Source organism: Halichoerus grypus, chromosome 7 (genome assembly GCF_964656455.1).
Source record: "Halichoerus grypus chromosome 7, mHalGry1.hap1.1, whole genome shotgun sequence".
Lineage (NCBI taxonomy): Eukaryota > Metazoa > Chordata > Mammalia > Carnivora > Phocidae > Halichoerus > Halichoerus grypus.
Window position 1 is genome coordinate 128,392,901 of NC_135718.1, and position 20,583 is coordinate 128,413,483.

The 20,583-nt window shown below is 38.6% G+C and overlaps 1 protein-coding gene across 2 annotated transcripts in view; it reads left to right on the plus strand.

The window, feature by feature from the left end:
• LOC118551409 (protein phosphatase 1 regulatory subunit 12B) overlaps positions 1-20,583 on the plus strand; it is a 105,136-nt gene that overhangs the window by 70,213 nt on the left and 14,340 nt on the right. For both annotated transcript variants that reach the window (XM_078078271.1, XM_036117167.2), the window contains exons 3-6: positions 6,428-6,546; positions 14,946-15,105; positions 17,190-17,334; positions 18,609-18,683. In XM_078078271.1, coding sequence (XP_077934397.1) covers positions 6,428-6,546; positions 14,946-15,105; positions 17,190-17,334; positions 18,609-18,683 — 499 coding nt within the window. The remainder of the gene's footprint in view (positions 1-6,427; positions 6,547-14,945; positions 15,106-17,189; positions 17,335-18,608; positions 18,684-20,583) is intronic.

A 20,583-nucleotide genomic window follows, 5' to 3' on the forward strand; every position in this document is an offset into this window, starting at 1 on the left:
GTATTCTCCACCTTAGTTGAATGGGTATGTTTATTAAGACACATAAGTAGCTCCTGACCTCCATCACAACTAGTTGCCCCTGCCTTGGGCAGAAGAATCCTGGCCACATCATGTCTGGTATATAAGAGGTACTAAATAAATGTTGAATGAAGGAATGAAGGTTATTTTTATTTTTATATTATTTATTTATTTAAAAAATTTAATTAATTTTTTTTTTTTAAGATTTCACTTATTTTGAGAGAGTGCACATGCAAGTAGGGGGAGGGGCAGAGGGAGAGAGAGAATCTCAAGAAGACTCCATACTGAGCATGGAGCCCGATGTGGGGCTCAGTCTCATGATGCTGAGATCATGACACTGAGCTGAAATCAAGTGCTGGCCGCTTAGCCAGCTGAACCACCCAGGCACCCCTATTTATTTATTTTTAAGTAATCTCTACGTCCATCGTGGGGTTTAAACTCACAACCCAGAGATCAAGAGTCACATGCTCCACCAACTGAGCTAGCCGGGCACCCTTGAAGGCTATTTATTTATTTTTTTAAGGTTTATTTATTTTCGAGAGAGAGAGAGAGAGTGAGCGCGTGTGCATGTGAGTTGGGGGAGGGACAGAGGGAGAGAATCTCAAGCAGACTCCCTACTGAGTTGCAGAGCCTGTTGGGGCAGGGGGAGGTTCGATCTCATGACCCTGAGATCATGACCTGAGCAGAAATCAAGAGTCAGACACTTAACCAACTGAGCCAGCCAGGCACCTCTGAAGGTTTTTTGTTTTGTTTTGTTTTTGTTTTTGTTTTGTTTTTTTTAAAGATTTTATTTATTTATTTGACAGAGAGAGACACAGTGAGAGAGGGAACACAAGCAGGGGGAGTGGGAGAGGGAGAAGCAGGCTTCCCGTGGAGCAGGGAGCCCGATGTGGGGCTTGATCCCAGGACCCTGGGATCATGACCCGAGCCGAAGGCAGTCGCTTAACCAACTGAGCCACCCAGGTGCCCTGTATTTGTTTTTTTTTTAAATAGGAAAGAGGGCTTAGCAGTTGAAATATCTTTAAATGAGACAATCGAGTGTGTTCTAGATGAGAGTAGATTTAGGTTGATAAGGTAAATTCACTGAATAAAATCATGGTATTCTGTGATCCTTTGAAAATCAGATGCTTGTTTTAAGGCCCCTTTCCATATAATTAGAGCTCTGTTACATTTCTCTTATCCAGCAAACAGCAGGGAGGATTATGTTGGCAGCTATGTGGAGGCCTGGGAATGGCTTCCTACACAATCTGATTTGCCCAGGTTTCCTGGGGGAGAGCCTGTGTCTCTGTTTTGCTTTTGAGCCAGGGATGCTCAGTGGGAGAAGTTAAACAAAGGGAGACTCCCAGCCAGAGAAGCGCTATGCGGCAGTGCTGGTGTTTGACTGGGCTGCTTGTTCTAAAAAGTGGACAACGGGGATTCGCCCCAAAGCCAACAGAAACGAACAATGCAGTTTTCTTTAGTCTCAGTCCTTCTCCCTGTTCTGATTTAGTAAAAATCAGTCACGTCTTCACCCCTCAGGCTGCCCTCTTTTTAGAATCTCATAGGAAAGGCTCTGATTCTCAGCCTTACCACTAATGCCAGCATTCTCCGGTCTAAGACTTATGGGGGCGTCCTCATAGATTTTGATTTCTACTTTAAAAATTTATCGAAGAAACAGTTATAGAACATGTTAGCACCTCATTTTTTGTATGTCATTATTTGTTCAGATGGCTTGTTTGTGATTTTTGAGTTACCAGATCTCATTACACGCAGGAATTTCACTTTTTTCCCTTTGGAAGGTAACCAGCAGAGCTCATGCTTGGAATTAGGATCGCTGGTGTTGGCATTGTCCGTGGAGTCTCTTTTTTTCCTTTTTGTGAAGCTGAGTACAGAGAATGATTGTAAATGCTTTTTTACAGTGATTTCTTTAATTCATCTTTCTGGATGAACACAATTCCTTTGGAAACAAGTTCAAAATTTAACAATCTCCTGCCCAAATAAAGATTACCTTGAGTGAAAGGAATCAGTAAGAGTTACTGTTTCCTCATATAAATTATTACTCATTAGACATATGAAAGTCTGACCAGGAGAATGATGATCTAGACTAGAATCTATTGCATAGGTGGGGTGGTGATAGGGATGGCCTTCTTTAATTTATCTTTCATTATGCATATCATTATTAGACAGGTTTTGACCTTGTCATTATTTACTTATTTGTGATGCTTTCTGTACAATGGAAAAGAACCGCACTGTTTATGTTTGGTTCATTTATTCATTTATTCATTATTCATTCATATTCATTTTGGTTGCTTTACCTTAGGTCCTATGAACAATGTTTTAGATAAGATTAACCCTTGGTCATTTTGTCTTTTTTTTTTTTTTATCTTAAAGATCTTAAATTTTACACTCTTATGCTCTGAATCATAGGAATTCTAAATTTCAAGGGAATGGAAACAAACAAAAGGCAAACTAGCTTTCTAGGAAGAATCTAAGGGGCGTCTGGGTGGCTCAGTTGGTTAAGCCTCCGCCTTCGGCTCAGGTCGTGATCCTGGGGTCCTGGGATCAAGCCCTGTGTCAGGCTCACTGCTCAGCAGGGAGTCTGCTTATCCCTTTCCCTCTGCCCACCCCTCCCCCAGCTCATGCTCTCTCTCTCACTCTCTCTTGCTCTCTCTCAAATAAATAAAATCTTCAAAAAAAAAAGAATTGAAATGCACTCTATTTCATGTTCCATTACCTTTTTGTCTCATATTTGAACTCAGTATGATATATTTTTAAAAAGAGGTTTAGAGGCTATTATTTTTCTCCTTTTAATTTGAGTTCAGGCTTATTGTTAGTAAGCTGGATGTTTTATATTCTTATTACCAATAAGTGTTTAACTTAGAAGCAGCAGATTGACCCAAGGGTACAGCATTTAGTTTGACTTTATAGTTTATTGGGATGCTAATTTATTCTGAGTTTTTAAACACATTAAATTTTCTTTCTTCCTCCTTTAGATAGTAGTAAAAATACTTTGTATCAGTCATGAGTTAGGAAGAATAGAAGGGCTTTATTTTCTGAGGGGCATATTTATTGAGATAATGGGTATTTCTGAGCCTTTGGGTAATTATAAAGATTCTCAGGAGTAAAGTAAATATTACTTTATAGATTGATATTTATTCTTGTTCAGGTAAAAGTGGGAAACTAAACAGGTTTTTACTTCTTTTTTTCCTAAAAATGGTCTAGAAAGGTAGCCTTGCTTAACAGTAGTCTCTGATTCATGGTGAGCCAGATTGCTTTCTAGAAATGAGTCTTCTTGATCCTGAGCATAAGAACATGTCAGAAAAGGGAAAAGCAGGGGCCTGTATACCCAAGTGACATTGTGCCCAATCCAGGAAGGGATGGAATAGATGTCAGAGCAGAGTGGGTAAGATGTTTCATTTATTTCAGGTAATATTTATGTAGTGCCAAGAGAAAAGAGATGATGTCAGAATGTTATAGCAATGATAACAGTGAGGAAGACACAGTTTTTGCCCTCAAGTAGCTTTCAGCTTAATTGGGCAGTTGCATCAATAGTGTCTTGGCAGAGGTCCAGAATTAGTGCTGTGGAGGGCAGCCGGGGAAGGGTGGAATTAAAGGAAGGAGACAGAGGATTCATTTGGTGAGAACAAGCAAAGGCTGCATGAAGGCAAAAGCATTTTAAATGGACATTGAAAATGGAGTTTCTAGAAGGGAAAGGAGATGGGGAGGGTGTTTCATCCAGTTGGAGGAAACTACTGAGCTGTGGAAGATTGCTGAGTGAGAGTGGGATATGTTTGAGAACATTAAGTAGTTCAGTGTGATTAGAGTATAGGGTACAGGTCAACCCAAAAAGCATTCATTGAGTGCTTACTATGTAGATTATTTCCATTTTGACTTTTCAGGGTGGGGGAGGTGTAACTGAATGTTTCTTTGGCCTGATGTTAAGGAACCAGAAGAGAGAAGCTATTGAATATGTGGAAATGAAGGAGTAATTGATGAACAGAGGACTGGTACTTGATAGAACTAAGAAAGTAGATATAGGGAATTAACCTTTGAATTGGAAGAAAGTCTCTTCCTCTGAGACTTGAGGGAAGGACAGGGACAGCTGAAAATTAGATGACTTGTGAATGCTTTTACACTTTATATATGTGCAATTGATACAGAAATTCGCATTTATTGAGGCTCTGTTATACCAGGTACTAGGCACTGAGAAAGCACAAACATGATTTTAATAGTCTTTGTTGATTCTTTCTCTTTGCCAACTCTTTGAATATAGTGACCATATCTTGATTATCTTTTGAAAATCTACGATATCTGGGGCACCTGGGTGGCTCAGTCGTTAAGCGTCTGCCTTTGGCTCAGGTCATAATCCCGGGGTCCTGGGATTGAGCTCCGCGCCGGGCTCCCCGCTCCGCGGGAGGCCTGCTTCTCCCTCTCCCACTCCCCCTGCTTGTGGTCCCTCTCTCTTGCTGTGTCTCTCTCTGTCAAATAAATAAATAAAATCTTTAAAAAAATATTAAAAAAAAAAGAAAATCTACGATATCTAAAATGTGGTACCTTAAACATAGTAAGGGACTGATAAATGGTCACTGACTTGTTGAAGCTGATTTAAATAGTTTTTCTTTCCCCCTTTATTTTTTATTTATTTTTTTATTAACATATAATGTACTATTTGTTTCAGGGGTACAGGTCTGTGATTCATCAGTCTTACACAATTCACAGTGCTAACCATAGCACATACCCTCTCCAATGTCCATCACACAGTTACCCCATCCCTTCCACCCCCCTCCACTCCAGCAACCCTCAGTTTTGTTCCTGAGATTGAGTCTCTTATGATTTGTCTCTCTCTCTGGTTTCGTCTTGTTTCATTTTTTCCTTTCTTCGCCTATGATTCTCTGCCTTGTTTCTCAAATTCCACATATCAGTGAGATCATATGATAATTGTCTTTCTCTGATTGACTTATTTCACTTAACATAATACCTTCTAGTTCCATCCACATCATTGCAAATGGCAAGATTTCATTTTTGTGGTGGCTGTGTAATATTCCATTGTGTGTGTGCGTGTGTGTGTGTGTATATACACATACCACATCTTCTTTATCCATTCATCTGTCAATGGACATCTGGGCTCTTTCCATAGTTCGGCTACTGTGGACATTGCTGCTATAAACATTGGGGTGCAGGTGCTCCTTCGGATCACTACATTTATGTCTTACGGGTAAATACCCAGTAGTGCAATTGCTGGGTCGTAGGGTAGTTCTATTTTCAACTTTTTGAGGAACCTCCATACTGTTTTCCAGAGTTCTTTCCCCCTTTAAATACTCTGAGTATTTGTTAGAGTTCCCAGGATTACTGGGATTCTCATTGGCCCAAAAGCAACTTGATCTAGTGAACAGATGAACTAGACTTGAAGATAGGAGGCTGGGGCCACCACTTCTGTCAGTTGCCACTTCTATGATTTTAGGAAAATAACATGTATGAGCCTCAATTTCTTGTGGAGGTAGTAATGCCCATGTTGTCTACTTCTTAAAATTGCCTGACACATTATGTAATTTTATGTGAAAGCACTTTGAAAATCAAAAAGGATACATTTAAGGTATTAAAATGATCAGACCTTTCTTCTTTAGGATTGAGTATTGTATTTAGTGTAGAAGGTTTCATGTAGATGGCTGGTTGAAGGGAGAGTTTTGTGGAGGCATAATTTAGGCAGATTAATGCACATTTTATTTCATTATTTTTCTGTTTTCATACCCAGCACTACTTAATATACTCTAATGAGGCATTGAGAAAGTTTTTGTGAGAATTACTTCCTTACATATCTTCTGAGGGCTCTTACAATATTACAAGTGTATAAATCCATTTGGGAATTTGTGTTTGGATCTCAGGGATGGTGGGTGAGTTTTTATGGCTGCATGTCTTCCTTATGGTATTTAGAAAATCTCTTGCTATCCAATGGGAGTGAGAGGGTGGAAGTTAGGAATATGAGTGTGAGGGGCGCCTGGGTGGCTCAGTTGTTAAGCATCTGCCTTCAGCTCAGGTCATGATCCCAGAGTCCTGGGATCAAGCCTCACATCGGGCTCCCTGCTAGATGGGGAGCCTGCTTCTCCCTCTCCCACTCCCCCTGCTTGTGTACCCTCTCTCCCTGTGTCTCTCTCTGTCAAATAAATAAATAAAATCTTAAAAAAAAAAAAAAAGGAATATGAGTGTGAAAGAAATCCTGTTTGTTGGTATTGCTTGTCACGAAATAGAGAAGCTTCCAGTCCTAATTATTGAAGGCTAATGGAGTTAGAAATTAATAATGGAACATGTTATCTGAGACCATATTTAAAACCCCAAAACAGTGGCCTTGCTCTGCATTGAAGACCATATGCACAAGTATAAATTATTATTAGACTGACAGAGATAATGTAGATCCTGGATCTTGTCTACACAGGTATTTCATTAACCATGGAGCCAGTGTGGGTATTGTGAATAGTGAAGGTGAAGTCCCCTCTGACCTTGCAGAAGAGCCTGCCATGAAGGATCTTCTTCTGGAGCAAGTGAAGAAGCAAGGTAACCTAAGCGATTTCAGGGGACCAGGAGAGACTCTCAAACATTGCCACTTAGAAAACAATCCATTTGCTGTATACTATAGAGTTTTTCATTATCATATGATAAGAGAGGATTAGATCTGTCCCCACAGCATTAGTCATCAATCACCAACATCATGTATCCTCTTAATAACTCACACAAGAATAGGCCAAATGTCAAAAGGATAACTGGTCATTCCTTGTTTTTGTCGTATCCAAGGATGTATACCCATTGTATAGTTGGGAGTGACCTGAGTATTCTTTGATAATACAAATTAGACTGGTGAGGAGCATGAAGTTTCTCACTGTGTGTACATGGTATGATATACAGTGTAAATTTGAGTATTGGGCAAATTCTGCTGATGACTTTGTATCTTTTCTCTTGATGAGAGCTGAAAGTGGTGCTGGTAAAAGTATTTATTATAAAACCTCTGAAATGATCCTTAACCATACTGACCATGAAAATTATTCTGCAGTTTGTTGTTTAGAAGAATAAACTCTACAAATACTTAATTTTAATTTTCAGAAAAATCCATATAAGAGAATAAGTCAGGATTTTCATGAAGTTTCTATGTTCTTTTAATAAAAAAATATTGCAAATAGTCAGATGGCAGGGAGATCAGGTTTTAGGAAGTTTGCTAGAACACATCAAAAAACTTTGTGGACATGGTTTGTAGTGATGTTTAGTCTTTCTGTTAAATTAGCTTACCCACAATCTGCACTTTGTTCCAAAAGATTAAGTTCCAGTGACCTTTCCTGATATGATCCTTTAGAACAGGCAGGCCAGTCCTGGCCACATCCATTTGTTCACATATTACCAAAAGCTGCGTTTGCACTTACCACAGCAGAGTTGAACAGACCGAATGGCCCACAAAGTGGAAAATATCTGATATCTGGCTTTTTATGGAAAGTATGCCAATACCTTAAAATAATGATGTTCTAGGGCAGTAAATACTTGTTTTTACTGCCTTCCTGTGTATAATTTTTGTGCCCTTTGAATTAAAGAATTTTATACTTAGTTTACCGTTCAGTCCCACTCAGCCTTATGCTAAGATTGGCATCACTATTTACAAAAACTTTTTTTTTTTAAACAAACTGTTTTTAAAATAGCTTTGATTTAAGAAACCAACTTTTCTTTAAAAAAAAAAAGATTTATTTATTTGAGAGAGAGAAGGTGGAGGGCAGAGGGAGAGAATCTCAAGCAGACTGCCCACTGAGTGCATGGAGTGACCCATGAGATCATGACCTGAGTCTAAATCATGAACCAGACACTCAACTGACTGAGCCACTCAGGCGCCCCAAGCAACCAACTTTTCTATTTTGATTTCTGACTCTTCAATTAAGGAATATGCTCTTTAATTAAGGAATATGTTCTGTTCAATTAAGGAATAAGAGGTATTCAAATGTATGCTTAACTTTTTAGCACTGTTCTCTCTTTGTGTGGAATTCTGGTATGTTCTAAATCAGATATCCCTTTCAGTTTCAAGAGGATATAACAGTCATAAATTAATATGCACCCAACTTTTGAACACCTAAATATATTAAACAAATATGGACAGATCTGAAGGGAAAAATAGACAATGATACAATAATAGAAGGGGACTTCAGTACCCCACTTTCAACAATGGATAGGTCATCCGAACAGAAAACCAACGAGGAAACATTGGACTTGAACTATACTTTAGACCCTGTGGACCTAATAGGCATATACAGAACATTCCATCAATAAGAGGAGGAAAACTGGACTGAAAAACTCAAACTCACAAATACGTAGAGATTAAACAACATGCTACTAAATACCCAGTGGGTCAAAGAAGAATTTAAAAATATCTTGAAAAACACGAAAATGGAAACACAGCATGCTAAAACTTACGGAATGCAGCAAAAGCTGTTCTTAGAGGGAAGTTTATAGTGACAAATGCTTACATTAGGAAAAAAGAAATATCTCAAATAAACAACTCACCTTTACATTTCAGAGAACTAGAAAAAGGAATAAACTAAGCCCAAGTTAGCAGAAGGAAGGAAATAACAAAGATCAGAGCAGAAATAAATGAAACAGAGACCAGAAAAAAAAAAATAGAAAAGATTAATGAAACTAAGAGCTATTTTTGAAAGATAAATAAAATTGACAAACCTCAGGTGCCTGGGTAGCTCAGTTGTTAAGCGTCTGCCTTCGGCTCAGGTCATGATCCCAGGATCCTGGGATCGAGTCCCACATTGGGCTCCCTGTTTGACGGGAAGCCTACTTCTCCCTCCTACTCCCCTGCTTGTGTTCCTGCTCTTGCTGTCTCTTTCTCCGTCAAATAAATAAATAAAATCTTTAAAAAAAAAAAAATTGACAAACCTTAAGCTAGACTAAGAAGAAAAGAGAAGACTGAAATAAAACCAAATGAAAGAAGAGGAATTACAACTGATACCACAGAAATACAAAGCATGATAAAAGACTACTATAAACAACTATGGATAACCTAGACGAAATAGATAAATTCCTAGAAATTTGCAACCTACCAAGACTGAATCAGGAAGAAACAGAAAATCTGAACAGACTGATAACAAATAAGGAGATTGAATCAGTAATCAAACAATAAGAAAAGCCCAGGACCAGATGATTTCTTAGGTTAATTCTACCAAACATTTAAAGAAGAATTAATACCAGTCCTTCTCAAATTCTTTCAAAAAAAGTGAAGAGGAGGGAACACTCCCAAACTCATTTTATGAGGCCAGCATTACCCTGATACCAAAGCCAGATGAGGACAGTATGAGAAAAGGAAACTGTAGGCCAATATCCCTGCTGAATATACATGCAAAAATTCTCAACAAAATATTAGCAAACCAAATTCAGCAGCACAATAGAAAGATCATACACTATGATCAAGTGGGGTTTATCTCTGAGATGCAAGGGTGGTTCAACATACATAAATCAATAAATATGATACACAACATTAATAGAATGAAAGGTAAAAATCATCATCTCAACAGATGCAGAAAAAGCATTTGACAAACTACAACAACGTTTCATGGTAAAACTTCTGAACAAATTGGATATAGAAGGAATTATTTCAACATAATAAAGGCCATATATGACAAGCCTATGGTTAACATCATACTCAATGGTGAAAGATTGAAAGCTTTTCCTTTATGATCAGGAACAAAGCAAGGGTGCCCACTCTCACCACTTCTGTTCAACATACTACTAGAAGTCCTAGCCAGAGTAGTCAAGCAAGAAAAAGAAATACAAGGCATGTAAATCAGAAAGGAAGAACTAAAACTTTCTTTGTGTGCAGATGATTATGATCTCATGTATAGAAAATTCTGAAGACTACCAAAAAACTGTTAGCATCAAAAACAATAAATTGGTTGGGAATAAATTTAACCAAGGAAGCGAAAGATCTGAAAAGAAAGAAATTGAAGAAGACACATATAAATGGAAATCCACCCATGGATTGAAAGAATTAATATTGTTAAAATGTCCAAAGCCATCTGTAGATTCAATGTAATCCCTATCAAAATTTCAGAGGCATTTTTCACAGAAATAGAGAAAACAATCCTAAAGTTTGTGTGGAACCACAAAAGACCCCAAATTGCCAAAGCAATCCTGAAAAAGAACAAAGTTGGAGGCATCACACTTCCTGATTCCAAAACTATACTACCAAGCTATAGTAATCAAAGCAGTGTGATATTGGCATAAAAATAGACACATAGACCAATGGAACAGAATGGAGAGCCCAAAAATAAACCCTCACATACATGGTTAACTAATATTTGAACAAGAGAGCCAAGAGGACTCATTAGGGAAGGGATAGTCTCTTCAATAAATGGTGTCAGGAAAACTGGATAATCCCATGCAGAAAAATGAAATGGGACCCCTATCTTACAACACTCACAGAAATTAACTCAAAATGGAGTTAGAACTAACGCATATGACTTGAAGCTATAAAACTCCCAGAAGAAAACATGGGGAGAAACCTCCTTTACATTGGTCTTGACAATAATTTTTGGGATATGACACAAAAAGCTCAAGCAACAAAAGTGAAAATAAATAAGCAGGACGACATCAAACTAAGAAGTTTCTGCACAACAAAAGAAACAATGAACAAAATGAAGACATCCTACAGAATGGGAAAAAAATATCTGCAAATCATATATCTGATAAATACATAAGGAACTCATAGAACGCAACAGCAAAAACAAAAAATGGTCAGAACTGGATTGACATTTTTTCAAAGAAGATGTACAAACAGTCAGCAGGTTTATGCGAAGATGTTCAGCATCACTAATCATCAGGGAAACAGAAATCAAAACCACTGTGAGATATCACCTCACACCTGTTCAAATGGCTATCATCAAAAAGACAAGAAATAGTAAGTGTTGGCAAGGCTGTGGAGAAAAAGGAACTCTTGTACACAGTTGGTGTGAATGTAAATTTTCCATAGCAACTATGGAAAACTGCATGGAATTTCCTTAAAAAATTAAAAATAGTACTATCATATGACCCAGCAGTCCCACTTCAGGGTATATATCCAAAGAAAATGAAAGTAAAATCTCAAAGAGAAGGGTGCCTGGGTGGCTCAGTCGGTCATGTGGCCTACCCTTGATTTTGGCTCAGCTCATAATCTCAGGGTTCTGAGATTGAGCCCCACGTCAGGTTCCTTGCTCAGCGGGGAGTCTACTTGAGGGTTCCCTCTCCCTCTGCCCCTCCTCCCCTAAAATAAATAAATCTTAAAAAAAAAAAAAGGATCTCAAAGAGATATCTGTACTCCTCTTTTCAATGCATCATTATTCACAATAGCCAAAATATGGAAGCAACCTAAGTGTCAGTCTATGGATGAATGGATAAAGATATATAACATCTTTATATATATTCCATTATATATATATATATATATATTCCACTTCCTAATTTTATATATATATATATATATATATAATGGAATATATAATTCCATATATAATGGAATATTATTCAGCCATGAGAAAGAAGGAAATATTGCTATGTACAACAACGTGGGTGGGCCTTGAGGGCATTATGCTAAGTGAAATAAGTCAGACAGAGAAAGAAACAAATGTATGATCAGAGAGTAGAATGGTGGTTTCCAGGGGCTAGGGGTGGGGATGCATGGGGAGATATTGGTCAAAGGGTACAAACTTCCAGTTATAAAATAAGTTCTGTGGATCTGATGTACAGCATGGTAACTAATTAACAATACTGTATTATGAACTTGAAAGTTACTAAGCGATTTTAAATGTTTCCAGCACAAAAAAGAAATGATAATTATGTGAGGTGATACTGTTGTTAACTAACTTTATTGTAGTGATCATTTTGCATATATAAGTATCAAATCAACATGTACAAATTTAATGTACACAGTGTTATATGTCTGTTATATCTCAGTGACTCTGGAAAAAAAAAAGAAATAAATTGCTTACCCTTTCACCCCATCAATCTCCCCAAATCAGACAGATAATCCTTAGGTAGCTCACAGGTTTTCATTTAGGAAGTGAGTTGGAAGGGAGTAGACCAAGCACAGATAAAGCCTGTTCATGAGTGTAGAACTCTTTGAATGGCTATGTTTGTATTTGGGACACGTCATTTTTTTGGGTATTTTTTTATTAACATATAGTGTATTATTTGTTTCAGAGGTACAGGTCTGTGATTCATTAGTCTTATATAATATCCAGTGCTCATTACAACACATACCCTCCTCAATGTCCATCACCCAGTTACCCCATCCCCTCACCCCCCCTCCCCTCCAGCAACCCTCAGTTTGTTTCCTAAGATTAAGAGTCTCTTATGGTTTGTCTCCCTCTCTGGTTTCATCTTGTTTCATTTTTCCCTTTCTTCCCCTATGATTCTGTGCCTTGTTTCTCAAATTCCACATATCAGTGAAATCATATGATAATTGTCTTTCTCTGATTGACTTATTTCACTTAGCATAATACCTTCTAGTTCCATCCACATCATTGCAAATGGCAAGATTTCATTTTTGTGGTGGCTGCGTAATATTCCAGTGTGTGTGTGTGTGTGTGTGTGTGTGTATGTGTGTGTGTGTGTACACATACCACATCATACCACATCTTTATCCATTCATCTGTTGATGGACATCTGGGCTCTTTCCATAGTTTCGCTATTGTGGACATTGCTGCTATAAACATTGGGGTGCAGGTGCCCCTTCAGATCACTACATTTGTATCTTTGGGGTAAACACTCAATAGTGCAATTGCTGGGTCATAGGGTAGCTCTATTTTCAACTTTTTGAGGAACCTCTGTACTGTTTTTCCAGAGTGGCTACACCAGCTTGTATTCCCACCAACAGTGTAGGAGGGTTCCCTTTTCTCTGCATCCTCGCCAATGTCTGTCATTTCCTGATTTGTTAATTTTAGCCATTCTGACTGGTGTGCGGTGGTATCTCATTGCGGTTTTGATTTTTGTATTTCCCTGATGCCGAGTGATGTTGAGCACTTTTTCATGTGTCTGTTGGCCATTTGGATATCTTCTTTGCAGAAATGTCTGTTCATGTCTTCTGCCCATTTCTTGATTGGATTATTTGTTCTTTGGGTGTTGAGTTTGATAAGTTCTTTATAGATTTTGGATACTAACCCTTTATCTGATATGTCATTTGCAAATATCTTCTCCCATTCTGTTGGTTGTCTTTTGGTTTTGTTGACTGTTTCCTTTGCTGTGCAAAAGCTGTGTATCTTGATGAAGTCCCAATAGTTCATTTTTGCCCTTGCTTCCCTTGCCTTTGGAGATGTGTCTAGCAAGAAGTTGCTGCAACCAAGGTCAAAGAGGTTGCTGCCAGTGTTCTCCTCAAGGAATTTGATGGATTCCTGTCTCACATTTAGGTCTTTCAACCAAATTTTGAGTCTATTTTTGTGTATGGTGTAAGGAAATGGTCCAGTTTCATTCTTCTACATGTGGCTGTCCAATTTTCCCAACACCATTTGTTGAAGAGATTGTCTTTTTTCCATTGTATATTCTTTTGTCCTTTGTTGAAGATTAGTTGACCATAGAGTTGAGGGTCCATTTCTGGGCTCTCTATTCTGTTCCATTGACCTATGTGTCTGTTTTTGTGTCAGTACCGTACTGTCTTGATGATTACAGCTTTGGTAATAGAGCTTGAAGTCCGGAATTGTGATGTCACGAGCTTTGGTTTTCTTTTTCAACATTCCTTTGGTTATTCGGAGTCTTTTCTGGTTCCATACAAATTTTAGGATTATTTGTTCCAGTTCTGTGAAAAAAGTTGAAGGTATTTTGGTAGGGATTGCATTGAATGTGTAGATTGCTCTAGGTAGCATAGACATTTTAACAATATTTGTTCTTCCAATCCATGAGCATGGAACGTTTTTCCATTTCTTTGTGTCCTCCTCTATTTCTTTCATGGGTATTCTATAGTTTTCTGAGTACAGATCCTTTGCCTCTTTGGTTAGGTTTATTCCTAGGTATCTTACGGTTTTGGGTGCAATTGTAAATGGGATCGACTCCTTAATTTCTCTTTCTTCTGTCTCATTGTTGGTATATAGAAATGCAACTGATTTCTGTGAATTGATCATGTCATTATTTTATATAAGAGGGAATGCCCCGCCCCAGCCCCTTTTCAGTGGCACAGATGTTGGACAGTTGCTGCCTAAAGGGAGGAGCTTTTTGGAGTTCCTCTATAATGTTTTAAAGCAAAACAAAAGCTATATTCCCTTGGAAGTTTTAACTGCACATGACCTACTCAGCTGCTCTAGATTATATAGCTTCAAGCCAGTATATTTCCCTACATATGGAAGTGAACATTAGAGGTAGATTATTTTTTTAAAGTATATCATACCTGAAACCAATATTTTTTTATACCAATCTTATGGAGTAGTAAGTTGGAACGAACAATAGACAGGGACCTAGGATGCCAGAGTTCTAGTTACAGCTCTAATGTGTTTTATGGCCTTGAGCGAGGCACCTAACCTTTCTATGTTTATTTCCTCGTCTGTTAAATGGTGATAGTGATATCTATTATATTTACCTCAAAGGATTGTTGGGAAACTAAAATGGTGTAACATGTAAAAGGTCTTTGAAGTGTATAGCATTGTACAAATACTATAATACAAAACTAATGTCCAGTTTGGTCTTTATGTTCTTAAAATTGTTTTCAATTTTAAGTGTGTTCCTTTAATGGATCTGCCATCACACAGTATTTAAAATGATGGTTTAACCCTGGTAAAACTACTAGTATGTGTATAAATGTCATTGCTCTTCTAAATAAAGAGTAAATTTGATGAATACCCAACTTGATGACTAAACTGTTATTTGCAGTTTTATTTATGATGTGTTTAGAATCTAAGGAAAATATCCTGTCAGATTTAAATGGGCCTTGAGTAATGCTGGCTCTCTGGTTTCTGCAGGAGTTGATCTAGAGCAGTCACGAAAAGAAGAGGAACAACAGATGTTACAGGATGCCCGCCAGTGGCTCAACAGCGGGAAACTAGAGGATGTAAGGCAGCCTCGCTCAGGTGCCACAGCCCTCCATGTGGCTGCTGCCAAGGGCTACTCTGAGGTCCTCAGGTATTGTCCGTTTACATCAGTCAGGAGTTTGGTAAACTGGGAGAAGATGAGCTGGGTTTTGGAAGCAGGGGATGAATTAGATTTTCAGCTATGATGTGTTTCTTTCTTTATTGTTTTCCTCTCTGATCATTCAGTCTTTTCTTCTCTTTTGCTGATATTAATCCATAGATGGTCTCCCACCCTCCTACTGTCACGTGAGTTTCTCACTGACATGTATGATAGGAAACAGTTGAGGTACACTAGCCTAGAAGATGACCTTACATGATCTCTTCCAGTGCTGTGATTTATCATTACTATCCCTACAATCTTCTCCTCTGGTGATGTGTAATACAGGACAGACTTGTGATCATTTTGGTCCTTTTTGGACATAGAAAATTTCTTTGGGCTCTTTAGATTAAGGGTACAGATCTTGAGTGTGCAGTGTCCAGTTAGAGTAGGAGAGTTAAACTGATATGAGGGATTTGGATTCTACTGCTCTACCTGTTCCATTTTTTCTTACATCCATACATGCTTTAGGTAGCTTCTGGTGCTTACTGTTGACAGGCTTTCCCAAATACATGGGCAGCTAATAGCTTTGTGTGCATAGTTGTTGCCAGACTCTTCCAGTGCTTCATACTCCACCGAATATGGGGTATCTAATAGGTGTGGCAGTATGTTAGTATACTGTTTCTGCCTGAGAGTGGCATTCATATTCTGCTCACTTCTTAGAAGGTGTCTGGAGGCCCATGATATGGGTAACCTCAATCAGGCCAGTGCAGGTTGGGGCCTCAGGAGTCATACCTTTCTTCCTCCATGCACACAGATTATAGCTTTGTAGTTAGCAAGAAGTCCCTGCAAATACTTCACAGAGTTGGAAGTTTGAGAGTCTACAGTAAACATATGGGATCCTGGAAAGATCAACTAGAAAGTTCGTAAGTCAAGTGCCCTGAAGAGTATTGAGTGAGTGAGTGAGTGAGTTCCTTCCTTTCTTTCTTTCTTTCTTTCTTTCTTTCTTTTCTTTCTTTCTCTTTCTTCCTTCCTTCCTTCCTTTTTTTTCTTTCTTTCATGTTCAGTTAGCCACCATACAGTACATCATTAGTTTCAGATGTAGTGTTCAGTGATTCATTAGTTGGGTATAACACCCAGTGCCAATCACAACACGTGCCCTCCTTAATCCCCATCACCTGGCTATCCCATTTCCCCCCACCCCGAAACCCTCAGTTTGTTTCCTGGAGTCCAGAGTCTCTCATGGTTAGTCCCTCTCTGATTCCCCCACTTCAGTTTTCCCTTCCTTCCCCTGTTGTCCTCCGTGCTATTGCTTACGTTCCACATATGAGTGAAACCATATGATAATTGTCTTTCTCTGCTTGACTTATTTCACTTAGCATAATCCCCTCCAGTTCCATCCATGTCGATGCAAATGGTGGGTATTCATCCTTTCTGATGGCTGAGTAATATTCCATTGTATATATGAACCACATCTTCTTTATCCATTCATCTGTTGAAGGGCATCTCGGCCCTTCCACAGTTTGGCTCTTGTGGACATTGCTGCTATGAACATTGGGTGAAAATGTTCAACATCGTTAGCCATCAGGGAAATTCAAATCAAAACCACATTGAGATACCACCTTACACCAGTTAGAATGGCAAAAATTAACACAGCAGGAAACAACAAGTGTTGGCAAGTATGTGGAGAAACGGGACCCTCTTACACTGTTGATGGGAGTTCTCATTTTAGATGTTCTTTCCTACCTGCACTAGGAAATGGAAAACACACCTTGTAACAGGTTGTGTGGTTTGGCAAATTTAATCAGGCTTTGGTGAATCTCAAAGGGATACACCTTTCTAAATACCCCTCTCGTGTGGTGTCACATGGATGTACCTAGGAAATACACTCTGACCTTTCAGAGCGGGTTGATAACTGCTCTCTGTGATAGGTTCTCAGTGTAGGAACCGTGAAGCCCGAGCTGTGCCTTAGAGGACAGAAGTAATCACAGTTTCCCGGTGGTTCAGGGCCAAAGTGAATATCAATTAGGTGATAGTTTATTTGGCAGAAAACTGTAATATAGAGGGTATAAGTGTCTTGTTTGGGGTTTTCTTCTTAGGCTTTTAATCCAGGCTGGCTATGAACTCAATGTTCAGGATTACGATGGCTGGACTCCCCTCCATGCTGCTGCACACTGGGGAGTGAAGGAGGCTTGCTCCATCCTGGCAGAAGCACTCTGTGACATGGATATCAGGAACAAACTGGTTAGTATGCCTGACCCTCTAGAAGGGCAGTGAAATTGGTATCTGGGTCTCTAGAACAAAAGGCTTGAAGTCTCAGTTAAATGGCCAGGCTCACTGTCTGGGGAAATATACATCACAGGTAGCTATGGCTCTGTTCCCTGCACCCTTCCCCTTCCCCCCTGCCCCATTATCAACACAGAGATGTTTGCTATGTAAAATAAAACTCTACTGATCAGCATTCTGATTCTATTTATGTTGAAGCCCCTAAAATAAATAGGAAAAAAAGATATTTGCCCTTGGGAAAAATGAGCATTGGGAAATCCTAAGGTTGCTCTCTATGGTGAAGTATGAAAGATTTTATTTTACTTTATTTTTAATTCAAAGACTTTTGATAGCTGAATTCTACTCTCATCCAGTCATTAAAAAAAACATTATAATGACAAAGATCCTTGAGTCTGGCTGAAAATAGTTATTCAGCCTCACTTCAAGCAACTTTAGAGGCCCTAGAACTCCTATCCCTACACCTAGTGATTTTTTTTTAGGAATCCAGAGACATGGCTTTTTATTTAGTAGATGTTCTTATCTGCTTCACATCTCTCCTGAACCCAGCTTTCATCCCCAGTTTATGGGTTATGGTCCTGAGCTGTGCTGATGTTTCCTAAAAGAGATACCCTTCTCTCACTTGAAGGGAGATAACTGCTGTGACTTAATCTTTAGTGCACATGTGCCCTGGACCCCGTTCTGAGGCTTTTAAAAGCCCCTTATTGAATTTATTATAGAAATTAAGACCCTTTTAGAACAGGTACAAGTAGAGATTTCAATTGATTATATGCCAAGAGGCAGTAAGCATTAGAGATAATGTGGTGATTTCCTCAATACTGTTTTATTAAATATAAAAACATGTATTTAAAGGACTTGATGTGTTTTGCTTTGTTTTAGAGGAAGAGAGTGTGAGTGGGTAAGGGGGCTCCTTAGTACAGAATCTTAAGTAGGTTCCATGCACAGAGCCTGATGCGGGGCTCAATCTCACAACGCTGAGATCATGACTTGAGCCAAAATCAAGAGTCAGACGCTTAACCAACTGAGCTACCCAGGTTCCCCAACAGACATGCTGTTTCTTGTTACATTTTCTCTGTGATAGATGAAGGCATTATTATAATGTAGAGTAGATAAGTTAGGGAAGCAGCTCTCACTGGAACAAAGGCATAAAATGAGTATTGAATAGTTCTCTGATAAAGTCACAAAATCACTACTTCTATTTTCTTTTGATCATGGTACCCCCTTTTCTCTGCCAGGGCCAGACACCATTTGATGTGGCTGATGAGGGTCTTGTGGAGCACTTGGAGATGCTCCAGAAGAAACAGAATGTGGTAAGTCTTTGGTTAATGCTTTTAAAAGCTTTTATAACAGTGCGGGTATCTCATCCCTTGTTTTAGTTATGTCTCCTGAGAGCTGAAATGGACATATCTACATTCCAGAGATGATAATTGTTCACTTCAGGGACTAGCAACAGTCTGTTAGAAAATATCCCAGAAACCATTGTTGTTAAAGTTTACTCATTATAAGATAGCCTTCAAGCAGCTGAAAGTCAAAAATGATGAGAACAACAAAGTAATTATTACCCTTGAGTTCTAGGAAATGAATGTGGTATATTCAAATCAGAGTTTTTTCCAAATAGGGAGTACCAGGGTAGAGGACATCTCATAACTTTTTTCTCCTCTTATTGACTGAAAGGGCATGTTTATTTAAAGTAAATTCATTACAGGGAGGAATTTGCTTCTTTCTTACAAAGCAAACAAGGCCACAAAACTAAACCTGTCTTTTGGTATTGGACAGTACTTGGCCAGTGATTCATACTTACTCAGGATTCATCAGATATCCAGAATTCAATCCTCCTCTCCCTTCTCATTTTAAATCTTTTATTCTTTGCTTGCATGTACCATTCTGTTGCTTGGTGCTAGGTAGGAGAACTACCTAAGTATCGTACCCACGTACAGACTGCAGAAGGAAAAAACCCACCCAATATCCAGATAAACAGTGAATAATTCACTTTTTCTATGTGTAAGTGGGATGATTAATTTGGACAAGGAGAATAAAGATCAGCTACTGCTGATCAGGGCTGATGTCTGAATAGAGTGGGACAGAAAAAAATCACTAGCTTTCCTTTGTGTTTTTCTTTGCATGAATTGTGGCTCAGGGCATGTGAACTCAAGTTTAGACAAAGGAGAGAAACTTAGAGCAGTTCTGAAAAAAATAACAATGGAGTTCACTGGTGGGACAGATCAACCGGATCTCACCTCACACATGTTCAGCACCACGTCTGGACTGGTAGAGTGAAGATCCCCGTTACTTCAAGGCTTAGTGGGACAATTGCCTATATAAAGCTCAGACAAACACAACTTAACAGTTCATCTTGTTTTCTTTGGTGAGCTGTGGAATCTAGGCTAAAACTTGGGACTCACCACACAGAGTACTGGGGCTATTATCTAACAGCATTGGCCGTCCTAAGATGTATGCTTTGTTTAGTTAGGTTTTTGTTGTGTTTTAAACTTATCATTCTGAAATAATTTTTAGACCCATGAAGAAGTTGCGAAAATAATAGAGAGTTTCTATGTATCCTTTACCCAGCATGGTTTGGTTTTTGAACATAAATAATATTTTCACTAAATAACATTTCTGCACTGGGAATGGTGCTTATCTTTGCTCCCTGCATAACTTTTGGGTCCAGGAATATAAACTCATTTTGTCTAGAGCATGTATCTAAATACGAGACAGTTTATTCTAGGGACTTATTTCCCCTTTGGTACCTGTTTTTTTCTTGAGAACTATTGCTAACCTAATTCGGTATGTGGCCATAAAGAATTTTTTCAAAGTTCCTTCCCTTTTTTTTAATCCATCAGAAGCCAGGCTTTTTTTTTTTTCTTTTTTAAGTTTACTTATTTTTTTTTAGTAATCTCTCAACACCTAACGTGGGGCTTGAAGTCACAACCCCCACATCAAGAGTCACATGGTCTTCTGAATGAGCCAGCTGGCCTGCACTAGAAGCCAGGGTTTTTTGAAGATTGGGTTTGGATATTTGATATGAGCAGTTTTATTGAAGCTCTAACACCATGGTTTTTCTCTTACCTTGGATGAGGATTTTTCTTTGTCATTATCTTGTAAGGAGACCCAACTGATGCGTTTCTCTTTTTCTCAGTTCTTTCTTCCCCTTTTGGTATTGGTCTTGTTTTCTTCAGAATGACAGTACCATTTTGAGTTCTTCTCATCACT